This window comes from Stegodyphus dumicola, chromosome 11 (assembly GCF_044657685.1).
Source record: "Stegodyphus dumicola isolate Sdum_Otavi_A_Nest chromosome 11, ASM4465768v1".
Taxonomy (NCBI): Eukaryota; Metazoa; Arthropoda; class Arachnida; order Araneae; family Eresidae; genus Stegodyphus; species Stegodyphus dumicola.
This window is the reverse complement of record NC_140778.1, coordinates 104,716,361-104,739,256: the sequence shown is the minus strand read 5'-3', so window position 1 is coordinate 104,739,256 and position 22,896 is coordinate 104,716,361. Positions and strand designations below refer to the sequence as shown.

The 22,896-nt window shown below is 32.1% G+C and overlaps 1 protein-coding gene across 1 annotated transcript in view; it reads right to left on the bottom strand.

The window, feature by feature from the left end:
• Window positions 1-22,896, bottom strand: part of LOC118200229 (solute carrier family 15 member 4-like) — a 50,871-nt gene that overhangs the window by 15,816 nt on the left and 12,159 nt on the right. Inside the window, exons 3-4 of the mRNA XM_085827034.1 lie at window positions 17,237-17,390; window positions 9,991-10,080 (exon numbers count right to left, since the gene is read on the bottom strand). Coding sequence (XP_085683160.1) covers window positions 9,991-10,080; window positions 17,237-17,390 — 244 coding nt within the window. The remainder of the gene's footprint in view (window positions 1-9,990; window positions 10,081-17,236; window positions 17,391-22,896) is intronic.

Genomic DNA, 22,896 nt, shown 5'->3' with positions numbered 1-22,896 from the left:
GAAACTTTTACGGACTTACTACCGACATTTTGGAGTTTCGAGAAGGGGGGGGGGGGAGAGAAATGAAAAATTACAATTATGAAGTATTGAATGACCTAATTATAAAAGTTCAATGAATTACTTTTTTTGCAAAATTAATAACCATAAATTTTCAAACATATAAACTACTACATTTTATGTAAATATTTTAAATTTCCTGAATTAATTCTTTAAAAAAATTATCTAATTTCTGTTGCTTTTTTTTATTTTCTGATGTTTGTGGGCTTGTCTTTCTTTTGTGGTGAACTTCATAATTGCAGGAAGGTTGACTTTTATTTTCCTCATTTACAGTTGAAGAAATTTCCTCGAGAACTGCACATGCAGAGGTAGAAGCAGTTTGCTTTTCTGCTAATGTAGAATGTTTTTCAGAGACTTTTATAGGTGACTCATCTGAAATACATGTTTTTAAGTCCTCTTGATATGTTTTCCAACTTCTGTTCATATTCAGTAAGAGATCTTTGTGAATTGGATCAGTCATTGGATTTTTTGAGCCATATTTTTCACATGAGGTTTCTTTAGAAGCCATTAAATCATATTTAATAGTATGCACTGCATCTAGGGAATCAAGAGAGGTTCTATAGTCAGTGACAAGTGTATCCATTAAGTTGAATGCACTTTCCACTAATGGGCCATGGAAGCAGCTAAGGCAGGCTTTGACCAATTTAGCCAATGTAGGATACTTATAATCATTTGTGAAATCATCTTTTAAATTAAAAAACTTTAGACCAATATTTATCAATTGTACACTTGACTTGATTTCCACTTTCATCAGATGTGTAGGGCATTTCTTTGGTGATATCAATATCACTCTGGTATAACCTTATTTCAGCTTCTACTTTTGACTTTTCATTATCACTAAAAATATGGGACATAAAAGATGATAATTTTTCAAAAGCTAATATTGTACTGGTTTTACCTCTCAGCTCTGGATCTAATGCTGTAAAACTAATTAGATATGAATTTTTAAGGGTTTAATTTCTGTTTCATATGCTGTGCTGTATTAGCTTTCATCAGAGAAATTTGGAATTCTTTTGCTATTGGATGATTTTTTGATAATTTCTTCAGGAGAGTGGAAGCTTCTGCACCAGTAAATATTAGTTTGCTAGGTAGATGGAATTCTGGATTTGTGACATCAACCTTTAATAAATCATTATAAGATGTGCACTCTATATTTTCTGGCTTCATAAAAAAAGAGAAAAATTTTGCCATCAATTTATAAATACTGGAATGTATTAAATGAAGCATTTTTTTTTTTTTGAATAATTTAATATATGTGTTGAACTCTGGTAATACTGCTGAATATAATGCCATATGCAATAAAGTTTTGTTTTGCATAACAAATAACCCATTTAGTATTCTTTTTTTCCGAGCTAAAGCATCCTTTGTGAGTTGTTGGGAATGCAAGCAAGAATACACCCCTTCAACAATTTTTTTTCTGAGCTGCAGAAATATTTCTTTTATTGTATACAGTTTCAACATAAGAAAAATAATCCCCTTTATCAGGTTTATCCAAGTAGTGAAAATAAAATGCAATAAGAGCATCCCACAGATCTTTGATTCTTTCTGAAACACATAAAATGTACACCCACCTATGGTCTGGTCTCTTCAAGGGCTTAAGTTTTTTAATGGCAAGGGATTCACAGATTTTGAAAAAATTTTCTCTTTTACTGCAGCTTTTCATATCAAAATAGATGTCATCAAACAAATCTTCTAAGTATCTATCAAAACATGAAGCAAATTTTTTTGCACAGTTATTAGCTGTGTTACATGTGTCACCATCAATATCTAATAAGTGGGGTGCTTTGTTTGATTGTAGTCTGGTTTCAACACCCTTTTTTTTTTCCCCGCATGGTGTTACATGTGTCCATTAATACACTAATTAAGTTTGCTTGCAAGATTCCATCTTTAGAGATGCAAAATGATGAACTACAACTTCATTTTGATTGTTGTCATAAAACTGCACCAATATTGCCAGTATACTTTCCTGAGCATTGCTAGTACTTTCATCCAAATTTAGAGAAAATGGAGTGTCCTTTAAAGTTTTAATGATATTTTCCTTAATAGTTTTTGCGAGCCCATATTTCATCTTATAACATGCAGTAGTCCTGGACATTTCCAACGAGTTTAGTGCCGTCTGATCGCGGTTCAACTGTTTGCAGAGTTCAATTAAATTGGGAGCTACATTGAAAGAAAGAGAATTCTCGGCGATAAACGAAGTTATTAATACCTCTTGGTGTGCTTTTCTTGTCACTAATCCAATGGCTGAGCATCAGTCTCCAGTAAGTCATCAGTATTTTTTGAATTAGCATAATTACTTAAAGTCACTGAATGTCTAATGCACTTTGAATATTTTATGTGCATCACAGTTTTAGAATGATTTGTGAAAGCCTTGAATCCTTCCCCACCATACTTCAGCAGTGAGTTACAAAAAATACAATATGCTTGTCCAGCAACATTTATTTTCTTGCACCATGTGCCGATGGTATCCCCATTACCATTTCTCCGTTCAATTCAATTCCACCTAAATGCATTCCGAACACCTTCTTCTAATTGTATATCACTATTTATATTGAGAAATTTCATAGTGAAATCCTCTTGCGTACATAAATAAAAAATATTTCAATAAACGAAACGAAAAATTTACACGTGCATCAATAAATGAAACAAAAATTTTTCACAGCGGAGAAAAAAAAGTTGAGAAGCGATCAATGACAATAGCTAATATGATAAAAAATTCCCCTTCTCTACTTATTGGCGCCATGCCAGGAGAGATAAGACCTTTGAACCCAGAGTCATGTGATCACACATCTGGTCGAAGTCTCTCCCTTTTTTTTCTACCGTGCCTACTTGCCGAAAAGAATCCAGAAGAGAATGTCCGAGAACCGGGGGAATGAGTCATAACTCGCAATAAGGAAAGAACAAAAAAGAAGTTTTTCCCCCCTTTTCACGCATTATCACTGCCTTTGGAGAAAGAAAGGAAAAGTTTTCACCACACACACTGACCTTGTGTTTTCTGCTTTCAAAGCAAACAAAATTACCCAGATCAAAATAAATAATTCATTATTATTCCTACTTCCTTTTGAACGACGATCCCCGGAATTTCCGGGTATCAAAGTTCAAAATCCCCAGAATTACGGGGTTTCCCCGGAGCACAAACACCCCTGTTACTGTTACTTTTTATGCTCTCAGGAGGATAAAAAACAAAAATGTAAAAACTAATTCAGAAGTCAAACAACAAAAATCAGCGTTATACCTACAAAATTTTCACAGGACTAGTTTCGATGGTTTTACCGAACCATTATCTTCAGCTGCAAAACCGCAAATGAACAAGATAGGAAATAATTTTAGGAGATTATAAAAATTCTGTTGTCATTCCCTTCTTTCCATCAATTAGCTATAAAGTTGCACATATATTGCAGAAATTTAACTTTCGGGTTGTTTTTTCTCCCATCAATAAAATTCCAACTTCTATACTCAAGGACCCCATTCCGGATATGAATTCCTGGGGTATTTATAGGATTCCTTGCCAGTGTGGTTTAATTTACATTGGCCAAACTAAGAGAGCCTTAAAATTTCGCGTCAAAGAACATGAGGCATATGTTAGAAAAAAGGAAACACAGAAGTCTTCTGTTGCTCAACATTGTTGGTCCGAAAATCACACTTTCAATTTTTCTGCTGCCAAAATTATTCAAAAAACATCTTCCATTGGAGAATTGGATTTTCTAGAGGCATTTCACATTCATAAAAATCTTTCTGTTCTAGTTAACGATCCTAATTCCAATCCAAATTTGCCTTCGGCTTTTAGAGAAATTATGTTTTAGTTCTGGTTTATGGCGCCACTTGCTTATTCTTGTCCAGGCTTTCTTATCTTATCTAATCATTATTTCCTATCTTGTTCATTTGCGGTTTTGCAGCTGAAGATGATGGTTCGGTAAAACCATCGAAACTAGTCCTGTGAAAATTTTGTAGGTATAACGCTGATTTTTGTTGTTTGACTTCTGAATTAGTATTTATTCGGCGTGTTATTGTGTCTTAATTATAGAAGCCCCAAACAGGCTTACATTTTGCTTTCTTTTTTGCACGTGGTGTGGCCGCCATTTTGTGATTGTAGGAGTTTCGGTGAGTACATTTTTGCAATTTTCAAGTTATGTTTATGTTTTGTACATTTGGATATTGTGCTTTGCTTGTCTGATTTCATGCATTTTGCTTACAAACGTTTTGTTTTCTATTCATTTCAGTGAGGGATTTTTCTGCTGTTTTGTGTGTACTTTATTATTGCTCAGTTAATTTAGTTTGATTTTCTGCATTGTTTATCATGCCTTCATCCGTTAATCGTTTCACTAAATTACGCCTGAAACGGCAAAAATTCCTGAATCATCTTGACTTTTTACTTAAATGTAAATGTAAAAAATTGATCCCCAATTTTATTCAAATCAAATCTAATCAAAAACTTTCGAGTCGCGTTTCAAGAATTCTGTTAAATTGCAAGCTTGCCTTACTTCGGTCCGTGATAAGGGATACACGTCAACAATTGTCCAAAGTTGAACATGAACTCTATAAGCTTCATCTGGAACTCGCTAAATCATATCCAAAATTCACTGGCCTTGAGCAAAAGTCTTGGTCTAGAACGGAGAATGCAGTTAACCGTCATAAAAACACCCTTGCAGTTAAATTCGAAAAACTTCTTTTACAGTCTTCCAGTTCAAGTAGTTCAAAAAATCTTCCCATTGTAAACATCAAGCCAATAGTTAATATTTCTAATGTTAGTCTTTCAGAAGAACAAGAGAGAATTCTAAAATATAATTTTAACTTCTCACAAACCTGTAAACCCTCGATTCCAAAGATTTTGGCTCCTATCGAAAAAGCTTTCAAGTTCAGTAAAGTTTCAGATTCACAGAAAGAAATGATTAGGCATCTTATCGTTCATAATGTGAAATTCAATAATAAACCTTTGAAACCAAATCTAACTGCGAGAGAAAGAGCTACAATGCGCGAAATTCATTCTAACCCGAATATTATCATTTCAAAGGCCGACAAAGGTGGCCAGATAGTCGTCATGGATAAGAACACTTACATCGATGGTCTCACTAAACTCTTAAACGAAGGACCATATAATCCGATCCCTAAAGATCCTTCACCTTCGGACTTATCCAAAATAAAAACTGCGATCAAATCTTCGCAAATCATTTCAAGCAACTTAAAACATTCGCTTATCCCACCTGTTGCGAATTGTGCCAGATTATATGCTCTTCCCAAAATTCATAAAAGTGGTATTCCTTTCCGCCCTATTGTATCAAATTTAGGTACTGCCTCGTATCCTTTAGCTAAATATTTAGTTTCTAGATTTTCCACTCTATTAGACAATAACATTTACACCATAAAAAATTCAATAGAGTTTGTAAAAAAGGTTAAAAACATTTCTCCTAGTAATTTACTCATGGTTTCTTTTGATGTAAAATCATTATTCACCAATGTCCCAGTGGAGGGTGCATTAAGATGTCTAGAAACCAGACTTCGCGAATTTCATTTCTCTTGCATCGAAATTGATGAGCTAATTTCTCTCACTCAACTCTGTTTGAAACAAACACATTTTGTTTTCCAAAATAAATATTACAAGCAAACTGAGGGATTACCCATGGGAAGTCCCCTCAGTCCCATCCTGGCTGATATCTACATGCATTATTATGAATCAAAATTGTTTGAAACTTTAAACTTCCCGGCATGGTTCCGCTACGTAGACGATACTTTTACCCTGTTTGAAGGTAATAAAGATGATTTAAATAAAGTTCTTTCAACAATGAATTCTATTGATCCTGCTATTCAGTTCACTTTTGAACTTGAGACTTGCAATTCTCTTCCGTTTCTCGACATTCTGGTCACACGTAACACATCCAACTTCAGTACTACAGTTTACCGTAAACCTTCATCGGTTTGCCTACCACCACACTTTAAATCATGTCATCCGACTAAACAAAAGTTAGGTTCATTTTATTCCTATGTTTTCCGTGCTCTTCAAGTTTGCTCCTCCAAACTAGCCGTTGATGAAGAACTAAATTATTTAAAAGCAATAGCTATTGACAGGGGCTTTTCACCCAACATTATTAATCAAGCAGTTAAAAAATTCTCATCTCAACACACTAAAAGCCACACTCTTATTTTAGGAGATTATAAAAATTCTGTTGTCATTCCCTTCTTTCCATCAATTAGCTATAAAGTTGCACATATTTTGCAGAAATTTAACTTTCAGGTTGTTTTTTCTCCCATCAATAAAATTCCAACTTCTATACTCAAGGACCCCATTGCGGATATGAATTCCTGGGGTATTTATAGGATTCCTTGCCAGTGCGGTTTAATTTACATTGGCCAAACTAAGAGAGCCTTAAAATTTCGCGTCAAAGAACATGAGGCATATGTTAGAAAAAAGGAAACACAGAGGTCTTCTGTTGCTCAACATTGTTGGTCCGAAAATCACACTTTCAATTTTTCTGCTGCCAAAATTATTCAAAAAACATCTTCCATTGGAGAATTGGATTTTCTAGAGGCATTTCACATTCATAAAAATCTTTCTGTTCTAGTTAACGATCCTAATTCCAATCCAAATTTGCCTTCGGCTTTTAGAGAAATGATGTTTTAGTTCTGGTTTCGCCAACAGATGGCGCCACTTGCTTATTATTGTCCAGGCTTTCTTATCTTATCTAATCATTATTTCCTACCTTGTTCATTTGCGGTTTTGCAGCTGAAGATGATGGTTCGGTAAAACCATCGAAACTAGTCCTGTGAAAATTTTGTAGGTATAACGCTGATTTTTGTTGTTTGACTTCTGAATTAGTATTTATTTGGCGTGTTATTGTGTCTTAAAAATGTAAAAAGTTTACCAGAAGAAAAGACACACTAAAAGAATGATTTTAGGTACAGTCAAAAGTCGTTAATTCGGACACCCATAATCCGGACCTCAAAGCTAAAAATTTTCTGCGCATGCGCCGTGTTGACACATGCGCATAGGCGTTTACGCGTGCGCGTAAGACCTTTTACCACTGCGCATATGCGTGCGCGCAAGTGCAGAATAAGTTTTTGCGTGCGCGTTTTATGTATAATCTAAAATTATCTATTTCAGTTAATGTTGATGATTGCGTTGTTCCTTAATCTTCGAATTGGATCCGGCTTATTATTTTTTGCAGACTGTAAGAGCAATTTTATAAAAGTAAACTTGAACTTTCGATTATGTCAAATATAATTTCCGATTCTGGAACTCCCAAAGGATCGTACAAAACGAAAGTATGTTTCGATGTCCATCAAACAAAAAGTGGAATTTCTGCAAAAAATGGATAAAGACATGAAGAATGTGACAGAGAGGTTAGTGAAAACGAAAAAATTTCGATTGACAAGTTAGTCGGTATTCTCGGCACAGCAATTAACGGGACTTGAACAGCGGAACTTTGTAACTGAACAAGAAATTATGTCTGTTTGTAGAATTAAAGAGAAAGTATTATCACATAAAACGAAGCAACTTAAACAACTTACATTGAAAGAAATGTTTAATAAAGTAAACAAATAAATATTAAGCTTTTTTTTTTGTAAATTTTGATACCCTTTAGATCATAATTGTTCTTTATTTCATAAATTACGGTTTCATATTTTTAATTTTAGAATTTCTGCATGCCATCTTGAGAGACTTAAACTGATGATCTATAATCCGGAAAAATCGATAATCCGGAATCGCCGAAGTCCCGACGAATCCGGATTAACGACTTTTGACTGTACTATATGAAACCTGTATTTAATAAGACACACAGTTTTGAATTCCATCATTTCTACACATCGGAATTTGGTAGCCAAACCTTTATATTAGCATTTTTCTGATAATAAAAGCTACATTTTACATATCTGCATTGAAAACTTCATATGTATATTCACCTTAAATGTTAAATATATCAATTTACATATTATCAAATCCATATACAAATTTAAGCTTTAAACATTTTTGCCAAAATGACGGACTTAATTTCATTTGCCACATGATTTAAAGTATAACTTATTCAAATTCAATACTTTTCTAGCACTGTGATAACAGATCTATAGCAAGTTTTCAACCTTTTTTAACCACCCAGTATTAAAAAATAAGAAACATTTTACAAATGCAATGGAATGATATTCAGTATCACACTAAATGATTAGTTTAAAACAAATACAGAATATTTTGAAGAAAATATTTTTTTGAACAAAAACAACTTTTCATGACAAACACTTGAATAAAACATGCTTTTTTTACTCTAACAGGAACATAGTGAATAAAAAAAAAATATGTACCTACATTTATTGAATCTCAATCCAATACATGTATAAAATCTGTGGAAATTTACACATACAAATTCGTTCATTTTACAAGGAGGTGAAACAGAGAGATATAATGGCATGATAAATAACAACACATATTGTCAGACTTGATAACAGATTTGTTACGTTCTAGTCTTTTCTAATGCAAATTGAAAATAGTTTATCATAACTGCAATTACATATTGCATTTATAACTTTAAACCTTTCGACTCAACTTTTGCACAATTAAACTTTAACCACGAAAAATAGTTTAATTTAATGTTGGTATACTAAAAGAAGTGTAATATGAAAACAATATCAAAACAATAATAAGTAATAAATAAAAATTTAATAAAGTTTTTTAACTTTTCTCATTTCCTGAAAATCTCCTGGGACAGTATGTCCCAATCGTATTGTCAACTGGGACTATTTGTCCCAATCGTCTAGCATATTATGATAACCTTACATTGCATGTGAATAAATAATAAAATTATATGAAAAGTACCGAATATTTTATTCTTGCAGTACAAGTTATGTATGACATGCCGTAGTCTTTACAAAATACAACCTGACACATTTGGCAAATAGGCGAGGCTTCTTTAGTCATATACTTATTCCCTAATTCCTTAAAAACACTGCAAATGTAAAATCCCATTTAAAAGTGGGTTTTATTTACCCAATAGGGAATGAAATCTAATCTCTGGGACATATGTGCCCATTACGACCAAAAGGGTTAAACAGAATGTACAAATATATTGTTATGCCTGTATGTTTTCTGGAACATAACATAATTGCATACTGAACATTAATATTTAGGCATGAGTACCTTTATTTAGTTTGAATATTTCTCGATACTTTACCTCAAAATATTTTAATTTCAAAAATTCATTCTTTATGTTTTGCGGGTTATGAGGTTATGAAAATGAGTAACAAAAATTACACAAAACATGATCATAACTGATGCATACATGTAGCATTTCAATTTAATAACTGAATATTCCATTGGAGAACTATGGTACATTTAATTATACCGCAATATTTAACCCTTTAATTAATACACTCAACTACAGATTAACCAATGTAGTATGGCCATCCCCAATTAACCCATATCCCGGAAGTTGGAAGCATTTAAAAACAGCAAAGATCAACAGAAAAATATAAATAATAATTTAGTTGTATTTTCAAGAAATTTAATCCAGAGGGGAAAAGAGCTCATTGAGTCATGTAAATTATATACAATATTCAAAATAAAAAGAAATTACAAATAGAAAAATAAACACCATTAGATATGAAGAAAACCACAATGCTTATCAAGGAATTTTAAAAAAAAAATCACTAGGTTTAAACTCAAAAAATCGGTTTGAAAGAATCTTTTTTGATACAGTTCATTTGGAAAACATCATCTGCTATCACTGTTGTTATCTCTCACACTTTTCTACCACTCTTTTTAAATAGACACTTTGTTTTACACGGATGGTTTACAATAGCAATTTTTTCTATCATAATAACTAATTTCAATAAATATTTATACAATTTAATTTTAAAAAATTAATTTTTAGGATGCACATTTAGTAATTCCTAAATCAGTAAATTTAAACATATTTTACATTAAAGTTATATAATTTGAAAGTCACTCACAGAAAATTTTTGATCATCACTACTAGTTGAATTTGCTGATTGAAAACTCAAACGCATCTGGAGACCTTGAGCAAGAAATGTAGACTGCATCTGTAAAAGTACATATTTGTTTAATAATAGTTGCATAAACATTGCAAAATAAATATGTAAAATATTGAAATAAAATTTAAATATTTTTGAAATATTATTTCATAACGTTATTTTGATCAAATGATTATCAACAATGCATATACTCTGAAACCTCGTCTATTTCTTCATCTTTCCTCTCATGTCTACAATGGACAATTCAGTTTCTGTGCTTTTTAGGTCTTAAAACCACAAAAATTAAAATTCATCCATATGAAACAGGGAAAACTAATTATATGGCTCACTCCCCATATGCGAGTATTCAAAGCAATCACTACACTGATTTTGGAAATAATTTTTCTTTTCTTCCAGATATTTACCCCCCCCCTTACAGCATTCATTACTTAAAAATCAAAAGATTTTAAATAAACTACACAGGTCAATTTTTAGATTTTTGTACAGTACAAAGTCCATAATCCGGTCTCATCGGCACTTCGGCGATTCCGGGTTATAGATCATCAATTTAAATCTGGTAAGATGGCATGCAGAAATTATACTATTAAAAATATGAAACCGTAATTTATGAAATAAAGCATCGTAATTTATGAAATAAAGCATAGTAATAAATAATGCGCATACATTCTCTATGTGCATGCGTAAAGTTTGTGACTTTGAGGTCCGGATTCTAGATCATTCCGGATAATGGACATCCGGATTATGGACTTTGTACTGTATTGATTTTGAAATTTCCTTCTGGATGATACCTTAAAATTATTGAAAAACAGATTGCAAAGTAACCCTCTTCTTAAGTAGGCAGAATTACATCTCCTTCTTTGTCGTAACTTCTAGTATCTATTTTATTGTCTGTTTATTTATTTACATTTTATTCAAATTTAATAAATAGCTTACATATTTCTATACCATGCGATGCTAGTTTGTTATTACATAATTTCAAATGTTATGTCACCATAAGCTACAGTCTCTTTCAAATTGTGTTTTACCTCTGCAAATTAAAAATTGTATTTATGATTTTTAGAAAAGAGGTCATAAAATCTCATGGAGGCAAGAATGAATGGAGGGGCCAACCTTGTGCTATGAGTGAAGCATTGCTCCGAGGTTTCGGTCTCTAGATGTGGTGATTTTTGTTTACATCCAGAAGCTCCGTCAACAGCGCTTTGATAGTATGACACACAGTTCCATACAAATCAAAAAACAGAACACTTCCGCATAAAAGACACATTCATTGTGTGATGGATAATAGCAATTTGTATAGTTTAGTGACACTTACGCAAAAATCACATCTTGGTTATTTTTCGATAACTAACAACAGAGATTTTGATTATGAATTTGTTTTATAAAATGCCAAGCTATTGAACTACAAAAATATAGCAAAAATGGTATGCTTAAAGAATAAAAAATACCTTACGGTACCTTTAAAATTGTATTCGTCTTTATGTTTTGTCAAACATTAAAATGTTTTAAATAAAATAAATTTTTTTGTCATCCACATATTATTGTAAGATGTACTTTTTAAAAATTTTTAGAGGAGAGGCTTAATAAATGCTCATTTTAAATTCATCATTTTACTTTTATATAACTGAAAAATAATCACTTTGGGTTTACACTTTTTACTTATTTGTATTCACTACTTACTTGGGTTAATTAAAAAATAAAATTAACACTAAATGCTGCAATCCTCGTCAAAATTAATAAGATATAGACAGATATGCCAATAAATTAACTTTTCCTTAATTTGTAACCACACATTTGGGTAAAATTATGTACAATTTTACACAAATGTGTGGAACAGATACATTTGCAAATCTGGCAGAAGTACCATGTGTGATCAAGATGATGTGAACTATGTGACCGTGCCATATCATCAAGGCAGCTTATTAAGAATTTGAAAATAGGGTAATTGTCAGAGGTGAAAATTTGTGTATCCTGTCAAAGGAGGTTTTGATCAGGAATGGTCCTCTTATGGATTACAGATTGTTAAATGTTTTTTAGTGCATCTTCATGCAATTATTCTATTGCCTTTCACATGTTAACTTCATTAACATTCATAATTATGAGGATTATATTCTCCATTATACACCTTGCTAAGATGAAAAGATATCAGTGAATTCAGGAGGATACTATAAGCAAGTTCTTTGCATCATTTTGTACATCACAACTTTGAGATACAAAGTAGAGGAATAACATGGTCAAGTTACCAGCATACTTCAGAGGAATAATAGCTGGATATTTTTTATCTCTACAAAGTCCTATTTGATTCTCCATGCATTCGATCGATTAATAATTAATAGCTTTCTATATATATTTGGATGCTTACTTCCTTCCTCACTTTTTCTGCAGCAATGAACTCACAAGTGCCAGTCACAAAATTTGTGTTTGCCATAATTTCTATTATAATAATATCTTAATTTTCTGTTAATAATCATTTCTTAATATTTGATAATTCCCAACATCTAATTTTATAAGGCTTGCTATGCAAATGTATAGTCAATAATTGTTACAGACATTATACATTGAACAGCCATTACATTATGACCACCCTCCATCTATAACAACGCCCAGGAACAAAACCACTGCACATGTGTAGCTAATGTTGGAGTATTTAAAGCAGCTATGCATTGTCTTTTTAAACATAGCACGATTAGTGACATAATGGGAAAAACACCTGCTTTATAAAATTCTGATAAAGATTAAATCATTATGGTTCGGTGACTGAGAGCATCAACATAAAAAACTGTGCATTTAGTTGGCTGTTCATGTGCATTTGTTGTGAGCACATATTGAAAGTAGTGTATGAATGGTGAAACGACAAGTCGCCAGCCAGCAGTCTGTTGGTGACGGGGCACTGATTCCATATGAGACCGGAGGCATTGTTCGCCGTGTCCGAAGAACTACAACAGTCCAAATCACCACCATCTACAACAGTGCCAATCCCGACATCGTTTCTTAACCCACTGTGCAGTGTATATTCCTGCACATGGGCCTACAATGGCAGAGGCTGAAGCACGTAACTGTGCTGATAGCATGTCATTGTCAGCTGTGTCTGCAATGGGCCAAGAAACATCAGCATTGGACATTAGAAAAATTGAAGAAAGTTGCATGGCCTAACGAATCATATTTTCTGGTCCATCACATCGATGGGCATGTGCTAATATGGAGATTTCCAAATGATTCCCTATGCATTTGGAAATTATTGGCTTTAATAATTTGGGGTATTATGATGTAGGCAATGTTTTCATTGAGGACATTAGGACCCATAATACCCATAGAACAATCCCTGATGTCTGTGCACTATGTGAACATCATTGCAGACCAGGTTCACCCATTCATGACAACAGTATTTCCGGTGGATGATGGTGTTTACCAACAGAATAATACATCATGTCATAAGGGTCGAATCATCAGGGAGCGGTTTGAGGAACATTCCAATGACTTTCACATCACGTCTTGGCTTCCATATTCACCTGACATTAATCCAATAGAGCATTTGTGATTCTCCATGGGAAAAAAAAATGCATGCTGCCGCACTACTTCCCTAGCAATGTGCAGGAATTGCAGGACCAGTTGATGAGTGCTTGGTACCAGATACCTCAGCCTACATATCAGCACCTTGTGGAGTCAATGCCCCACCAGGTGCTGGCAGTTATGAGGGCTAAAGGTGGTCCTATATGTTATTAACAGGGTGGTCATTATGTAATGGCTCTTTGGTGTATATATAAAAATCGGATGTGTACACCACATGACTTCCTTGTATGGAATATTAAATTATACGCATTTTTTCTTGCATTTCATTTAAATTTATTGGATTGAACTAAATCTACTTCACCGAAAGCGCAAAAACCCAAATAGAATAAATGCATTCTTTAAAATTCACTCCAGTATTTGTTTACAATAGTGACACTCTGGCGCTAGATTCACTTAACAGTATTATATTTTGTTCATATTATAACTCAGAATGCACAAAATTTATATCATTTAAATAACAGAATTATCTAATCGTTGCCACATGTTCTATTCAAATACTATAATAAAGCTAGAATGATGAATAAAAGAAATTAAGCAATTCACAGATGATTGAGTATTTCTCATTCAATTAATTCAGTTCTCACTTCGCGAGAAGGCAAAAATACATAAAAACTCAAAATATCTATATTAAAAATTACGAAGTAAATCTTAAACACTTATTTTCTCGAAAAATTCCAGAAAGGATTAAGCATGATTTAATTGGCAATAATAAATGAAGGCGTTATCTTTGTTGTTGCGAAGCTAAGTTTCTCTAGATTGGCAACAAATCCACTAGTCTGCTGTTTCAAATGTAAACAAGCAATAGCCGCCATCAAAAAAATTATTAGGCTTAGTGGCACTTAAACAACTTTAAAATTGTTGATAATTCTAAAAATATTGCACACAGATTTACTAAAAGCATAAAAACCTTAACCGGAGGATAAAAAACAACATAATTCAATCATTTTTAAACAAAAAAATGTACAATTTACAAACATATAAGAGTAAAGAAACTGATATCACTGAGCCGGGTAACAGAGTGGATATATATATAAATATATTTATATACGTTTGGTGCGGCCGATTGCAACCAAAATACGAGGTGCACATCTACATGTTATAGCAGTCCTATATACAAAATTTCAACGTTCTGAGGCTACTCGTTTTTGAGTTATGTGAGATATGTACGTACGCACGAACGTACGTACATACGTTCGTACAGAAGCCACGAAAAATTCTCTTCAGAATTAATTTTAGTTTAAGTTTTTTTAAGCAGTTTTATAATTTTTTTGAAGGAAAAGAGTATTTTATTCTGTCCTTACGTACAGATATGGTGCAAAAACATCGTTAAATTGCATTCGATAGCGGTCAAAATGGATATTTTCGGTGAAATATGCTGCCTGAAACTTTTCGCGATTACAATACTTCCTTTTTACTTCGTACAAGGAAGTAAAAAGGACATGCCTTCTTCAATATTTCAAGTCATCTAAATATAAAACAGTCAGTATATGTTCATATCAACAAAATTATAATGACCCATTACCAGTATAACAGTGGCAGTTATTATATACATATCATTCGGTAAGCATGCTGAAACATCACTTTTATCAGGAGAAAGCATTTTACCATATGTCAACACCAAACTTATACCCAAATGATAAAAGTAGTGGCTGCGCTAAAACACAAACCGAGACACCTTTTTACGCAATGACAATTTAAAGGCAAGGAAATGCCTTCTTCAATATTTCAAGTCATCTGAATGTTAAACAGTCAGTATCTGTCCATATCAACAAAAGTATAATGACCCATTACCAGTATAACAGTGGCAGTTATTATATACATATCATTTTGTACCCATGCTGAAACATATCACTTTTATCAGAAGAAAGCATTTTACCATATGTTAACACCAAACTTATATCCAAATGATAAAAGTAGTGGCCGCACTAAAACACAAACCGAGACACTTTTTTACGCGATGAGAAATTAAAAAAAGGACATGCCTTCTTCAATATTTCAAGTCATCTGAATGTAAAACAGTCAGTATCTGTCCATATCAACAAAAGTATAATGACCCATTACCAGTATAACAGTGGCAGTTATTATATACATAACATTTTGAAACATATAACTGTTACTTTGATAAAGTATTTTATCATGTTAACACCAAAATTATACCCAAATGATAAAAGTAGTGGCCACATAAAAACATAACGCAGACACTTTTTTACACAACAAATTAAGGGCAAGGAAATGAATTTTTCAATATTTCAAGTCAATTATAATGATAAAGAATCTTACCATATGTTAACACTAATTTGATATCCACATTAATAATAAGGACCACTTAAAATACAACCCAGACACTTATTTACATAGATGCATAGAAATGAATTTTTCGTTACTATTACTTTTCAAGTGATCTCAAGGTTAAACAGACAGCATACATGAATGAGTAGAAAAAAAATAATAAGGAATTCACAATAATGTGTAACAGTAACTGTTAGATGCGAAAATATTTTTTCAACAGAAATAAATCTGAACTAACATCACTAGGCTTTGCAATTAATTTTTTGTGTCTTGTTACATGCATTAAAGTTACTAAACTTACTAGTCTATGAAATACAGCATCATTTGAATTAAAACCTACATTTTTTAAATGTTTAATTGCTAAACACCCATTATATTTTTATTTATGCTTTAAAGTTTTCAATTTGCACTCTTTTGCAATGCTTTTCTGGTTTAGTGTATCATTCTTTAATTTGCAATAATTATTTAAAAATGTGTTCGTTGATGACCAAAGAATCTGCTTTAACACTTTCTGTGACTCATGAGCTTTAGGGCAATCATCTAGATTTAAAAAAATGTCATTTTCTATTAGTATGTCTAGAGTTAAGTTACATGCTATATCCCTCTGATTTGCAGAAATAAAAATTCATTCTCAAATTCTTCAGATACAAGTTTTTGAATAACAACATAATTATATATTACTGAATTTAGTACATCAGGATGAGGATATAGAAGTCCTCTATCAAATCTTTTTATCCAAGACTGTCCTTCATTTTCTACAATTAATTCTTTATCAATAGTTAGATTGCCTTTACAAATATCACAGCTTAATAGTTTCACAACTTTATAACTACAGTAACCAGCTATATACATTAAAATTGGTATGTCATTTTGAACATTTTGTATATCTTCATTTGTAATAGTTATTCTTCCTGAGAAAGTGCATCCAATATTTTCTTGCTCCAGAGATTCAATACACATGTTTTTACAATTTAGATAAATAGGAATCTACATGTTATAGCAGTCCTATATACAAAATTTCAACATTCTGATGCTACTCGTTTTTGAGTTATGCGAGTACGTACATACATATGTTCGTACAGACGCCACGGAAAATTCTCTTCAGAATTCATTTTAAAGCAGTTTTATAATTTTTTTTGAGGAAACGATTCTTTTATTCTGTCCTTATGTACAGATATTACGCAAAAACATCGTTAAATTGCATTTGATAGCGGTCAAAGGAGATTTTCATTGAAATATGCTGCCTGAAACTTTTCGCGATTACAATACTTCCTTTTTACTTCGTACAAGGAAGTAAAAATATTTTTACTTATATCATTAAGAAAGCGAAACCAAATTCTAATCTCACCTGAAAATACAGCATCCAGTAAGGAATTAAAGAAATAAAGACTATTATGATAGTAGAAAGGGATTTCACATCTTCCACAGCAGATTCATGGAATTTACCACCAAATCTAACTTTTGCCATATCTAACCATGATGGTTTGTTAATAGCAGCTAAACTAGAAATAAAAAACAGAATATTAACTTGCATTAGGAAACTTTTTTATACTTAAGTTTAACAAGATGTATTTATTCATATTACTCACATTTTGCAAACAAATTACATATGCATTTATAATACAGTAATCTTAAATAACTTGAATTCCTGAAGAATTATATTTAGAAATAAAGGATATTTTTTTAATATAAAAACTTTATAGTTTTAATAAAGGCAGCTATTTAAATATACATCTTTCAAATTTAATACACAGACTTGGTCATTCAAAAGCAATAAGGTGTCACTGCTAGAAATAATGTTTTTATGCTTAACAATTTAATGCCAGTATGTTGCCAGTGAGTAAAGCATTAGTTATTTTAATTTTCAAATTTAATCTGTCTGTTACTGATTAACAAACTAAGTGATCTGAAAGCAATAAATATGGTTATTAACTTTTTTCCACTTTCCGTTATGTTTAGTCTGCTAAGTCTATCATGTATCTTACATTATCAATTTAAGCAACTTTACTGATGTTTCGTGGTTCCTTGAGAAAGACTGAATAGTGTTGCATAGGTGAAAGAAAAAAAAAAAAGTTTCTTTTCACAGGAATAATATATATGGCCACTGCTATAGAATGACTAATGTATATCCTTCATCAAATTCTTCCAACAAGTACAAAAGTAAACTAAAGTAAAACAACGATGCAGAAATCTTTAAATACATCTGTAGCAACAGCAAATAAAGTAATAAACCAAGATTTACAACTTATGAGAAAAAAAAAAAAAAAAACACACACACACACACACACACAATGTTCATTAGCTTTTTGATGAGGATTGCGGCCCAATACAGAATACTTTGTAGAACTCTGTATGAAAACTATTTAGCAGAAGATAAATGGAAATATATTGTGACCTTTGATTATGGTGACCAGAAAAATGCCTACAGGAAAAAAAGCTCACAGGAATAATGCTCACGGGAAAAAAGCCCACACAGAAAAAAGCTCACATGGAAAAATGCTCAATTAGAAATATGCTCACATAGATATGTACTCATATAAAAATAAGCCCACTGATAAATAAAATACTTAGAAATATCCTTACATTAATCAATCAATAATTAATCGATTGGAACATCATACACCTACTTGAATTTTCCAAAGAAAAATTATCAATTCCTAGAAATACACATCAAAAATGTGCAAAAATAGATTAAAAAAACAAAAATTAACTATTGGTAGTTACAAGAATAAAAATGATGTACAGAGGCAGTGGTATAAAATATTATAGTACATGCAAAATTTTATTATAGTTTTCATTCTTTTATATACCACCTCTTAATGTGAGCATTGGCCAATAATTTTTTCAAATGATTAAAGAATTTTTCTTTTAAAAATCAAGTAGGTGTACGACATTCAGATCGATTAATTATTGATTCATTAATGTAAGGATATTTCTACGTATTTTATTTATCAGTGTGCTTATTTCCATATGAGCATATTTCTAAGTGAGCATTTTTCCATGTGAGCTTTTTTTATCTGTTGGGCTTTTTTCCTGTGAGCATTATTCCTCTTAGCTTTTTTACCAGAACCTTTGATTACACATGGCTTTACCTAAATGACTGGGGGGGGAGTGTATTTATTATAAAAAACAAAGAGGAAAAAATGTACAAACCTGGCTCTATCAATGCAAAGAAAGTTTCAGGAAGGAATTTATGATTGTTGCAGGACTGTCTTAACAATTGGAATTTAAAAATACAACGGGTGGGAAATGCTTTTCAAATTAACTCAAGAGAAAGTTTTATGTTCAATACTTACAAAAGAAATTCCATTTCGGTTAGTCTATATTTTAAGGTACCCCTTGGATTATTGCCAAGTTGCTGTTTCATTTAGCGCCAAATTGTTGTTTCATTTATGGTAACCTGAGTAGTTGAATGTTACGGAAACCCTATTATCACGATTGGTTACGTGATTGCAGTGAATTTGACTGATAAAAATTTGTAAGGACTTATTTATGCGTTGGATGTTGGTTAGGAAGTGCTTACTTTGTGCTTTACACCGTAAAATGTCTGCCAGTGGTATGATAAACCTGAAGTTTCTGTACACTTTAGAACAATTGGGAAAGAAAACATTGATTGACTGGTATGTAAATGAAGATTTAAGTGGCTTCGTTCACCTCTCGGTAAATTATGCAGTAAGATTTAACACGTTCAGGACCAGTGTCACGTATACGTGACACAACGATTCTGCTCCTACCAGCATAGCGTCGCATAATTCAACATATGGCTTCATGTACTGGCATTAGATCTGTTTTTGAGATTTATTGAAATAAACAAACTGGAAATCACGGCTCTTTATAAGTGCGCTTGTGAATTAAAGGGAAACAAGCGTTTTTGTTTATTTCGTTAGGATTTTCTTCTTCTTCTTTTCTTTTTCTATTTATTTTGAAACTTAGCATAAGCTTTCTTGGTTGATTAAAAAGTAACATTACAACATTATTACAGATGGGGAAACACTATCAGCTTTCTTGACACGTAATGCGCCTTGCTCGCATTTCTCAGGAAAGAGCCAGCGTTTTAGTTTTTCTTACTCGTTTTAATAGGTTATTATATATATAACGCCTTGAATGGTCATTATATATAATGACACAGGCATTATATTTTAGTATATAATGCATTTACTTTACATATAATTATATATAATCTATATACTGACATAATCAGCAATGGATATCCCTCCAGTGGGGGTCTTTCCTTGATCATTTTCCGGTCATCATGGACGCTGTTTTGTATTTAGAAAACAGGAAGTTTTCTAATATAAACTTGATGTCACACAGTGTTTGAGGATGAAATATCTCTGAGTGCCTTTTGAAGAAGTTTTGGGACATGTGTTGGGGTTATACAGTCAAAAGTCTTTAATCCGAACTCGTCGGGACTTCGGCGATTCCGGACTATCGGTTTTTCCGTATTATAGATCATCAATTTAAATCTGGTAAGATGGCAAGCAGAAATTATAAAATTAAAAATATGAAACCGTAATTTATGAAATAAGGAGCAATTATGATCTAAAGGGTAACAAAATTTACGAAAAAAAAAAAAAAAAACTTAATATTTATTTGTTTACTTTATTAAACATTTCTTTCAACACGCACATGCGTAAAGCACACATCACGCATAGTCGAAATTAGAAAATTGCAACCAGAAAACTATTTGATGTGTATTCGTGATATTCATAATGACGAGGAATTTGATTTAAATCACATCAAAGACGGAGTACATTGAGATGAAATACTACATTTAATAAAGAATCATAAGGCAAATAGAATAAAAACATCTGCCCTATAGATAAGGATAGTGCTAACAGATCAACTTCCAGTTCATTGCACGAAGCGACGATTCTCCCCACCCCTGCAGAGCAGATAAACAGGTTTCGGAATGGTTAGAAAAAAGGATATGCCTTTACCCATTTTTTGCAACTATTCCACTTTTTTGCTTGATGGACATCGAACTCCAGAATCGGAAATTCTTTTTGACATAATCGAAAGTTCAAGCTTACTTTTATAAAATTGCTCTAACAGTCTGCAAAAAATAATAAGCCGGATCCAATTCGAAGATTAAAGGAACAACGCAATCTGCAAAATTAACTGAAATAAATAATTAGATCATTTTAGCTTAGCTTATACCATCCGTTATACATTAAACATGCATGCATAAACACATATGCGCATGCGTAAAAGTATTATGCGCATGTGTAAATGTATATGCGTTTACGCATGCACAGAAAGTTTGTAGCTTTGAGGTCCGGATTATAGATCATTCTGGATTATGGACGTCTGGATTAACGACTTTTGACTGTATTCAGTTTCATTCCGTTAGCCATGGCCTTACTTAAAATTTGTCCAAAATCACCAGACACTACACCTTTTTGTCTAACTGGAAGACAGTTTCCAAAAATTGACGGAAAGGTAATAAAGGTGAAGATGCATTATGTGCGCTTAAAGCAAGGAAAAGCGAAAGCAAACAACATATTTTGAGTGTGAAATATGCAATGTGGGACTGTGTGTCAATCCTAGTTTTGAATTATTTCACACACAGCAGAATTTTTAAATTAGAATTTAATTACCTAAAGGTAATTCTTGTTTAGTTTTTTTCTTTCTTTCTTTCTTTCTTTTTTTTTTTTTTTTAAATTTCGTATTTGTAAATTTTTTTCATGTTTATAGTATTTACTTTTGTGTGTATAGTTATGATTTTAGTATTTTGCCTGTTTAATTTATTTCTATATGATATTCTTTATATTAATACACATTAAAAACAAGTACATTAAATACGCAACTTCTAAAATTGAAGTCATAATATCAAAATGCTGATTTTATAAAATTTGTTTTGTAAAATTAGGCTTAACTGCTGAAAATGCGCGGGCCGGTGGCGGCGATCTATTTCAGCGAGTCCAGTCCTGTGACTGCACTTCGTTCTCCCGACGCTGGTCCTTAAAGGGTTAAGAATTTAGAAACCAGAGCTTATATCAACACAATGAAGGTATGTGGGGTGTAATAAAAAGGAATTTTCGAAAGAAATGCCATTGACAGCCCATCAGTACGGAGAATATTGTTCATTTTTACTTTCATGAATTTATATAGTGATGACAGTATATACAGATTCTAGTTTAGATAATTTTAAATATGTTTTCGATGCTGTTAAGGAATTTTGTATGTATCACATACCAAAGAAACAGAAATTTTTCAATAAAGTAAATCGATAGTTCCTTTTTGTACTTCAAAGATTACATAACATGTACTTCCATTCTTATGTTATTTCCTTGTTTGATTTAAAATGCAGTTTACTGAGATTATATATTTTTGTTTTAATTATGTTTTATTGTGTTATGTTTTGTACACCATTTTACTGGGGAGGAATTATGTTTCACTGCATTATGTTTTGGATGCCATTTAACTGGGAAGGGCATTGGACATAAACAGAAATACCTTGAAATATGTTTTTACCTCCATTTCTTTACTTTAATGAATTTCAAAGACTGAAAGTTCATCATGACAAAGCAACACGTCATAATTCAAAAAGTATTAATGCATTCCTTGAAAATATAAAGACTGATACAGGAATTGCATAGAGTTTTTCAACATATTCCCGCAAAATCTCCTGGCATTTCACCTATAGACTAATGCAACTCTGGTCTCTTGAAAAGAGCTCTTTCTAAGTGCAAACCAAAATGATTGATAAACTCTCAAAAGCAAAGGAAAAGAAATGGAAATAAATAGCCCTAGAAATTTTAAGAAAAGCCCCGCCTTTCATGAAATCAGGATACACACTTATAATCTATATAAAAAGGCTGTCAGATTGAACACTTTGAAAAACATTCTTTACATTTTCAAAATTAATTAAATAGACTTAAAATCACTCTACAATGTGTAAAACAATCTGTATAACTCATAGGAAATCACAGAATTAAAAATTTTACAGTTGACTTTTAGGTGACCAGTTTTTAATAATGCAAAATCCTTTGGGAATATGTAAAA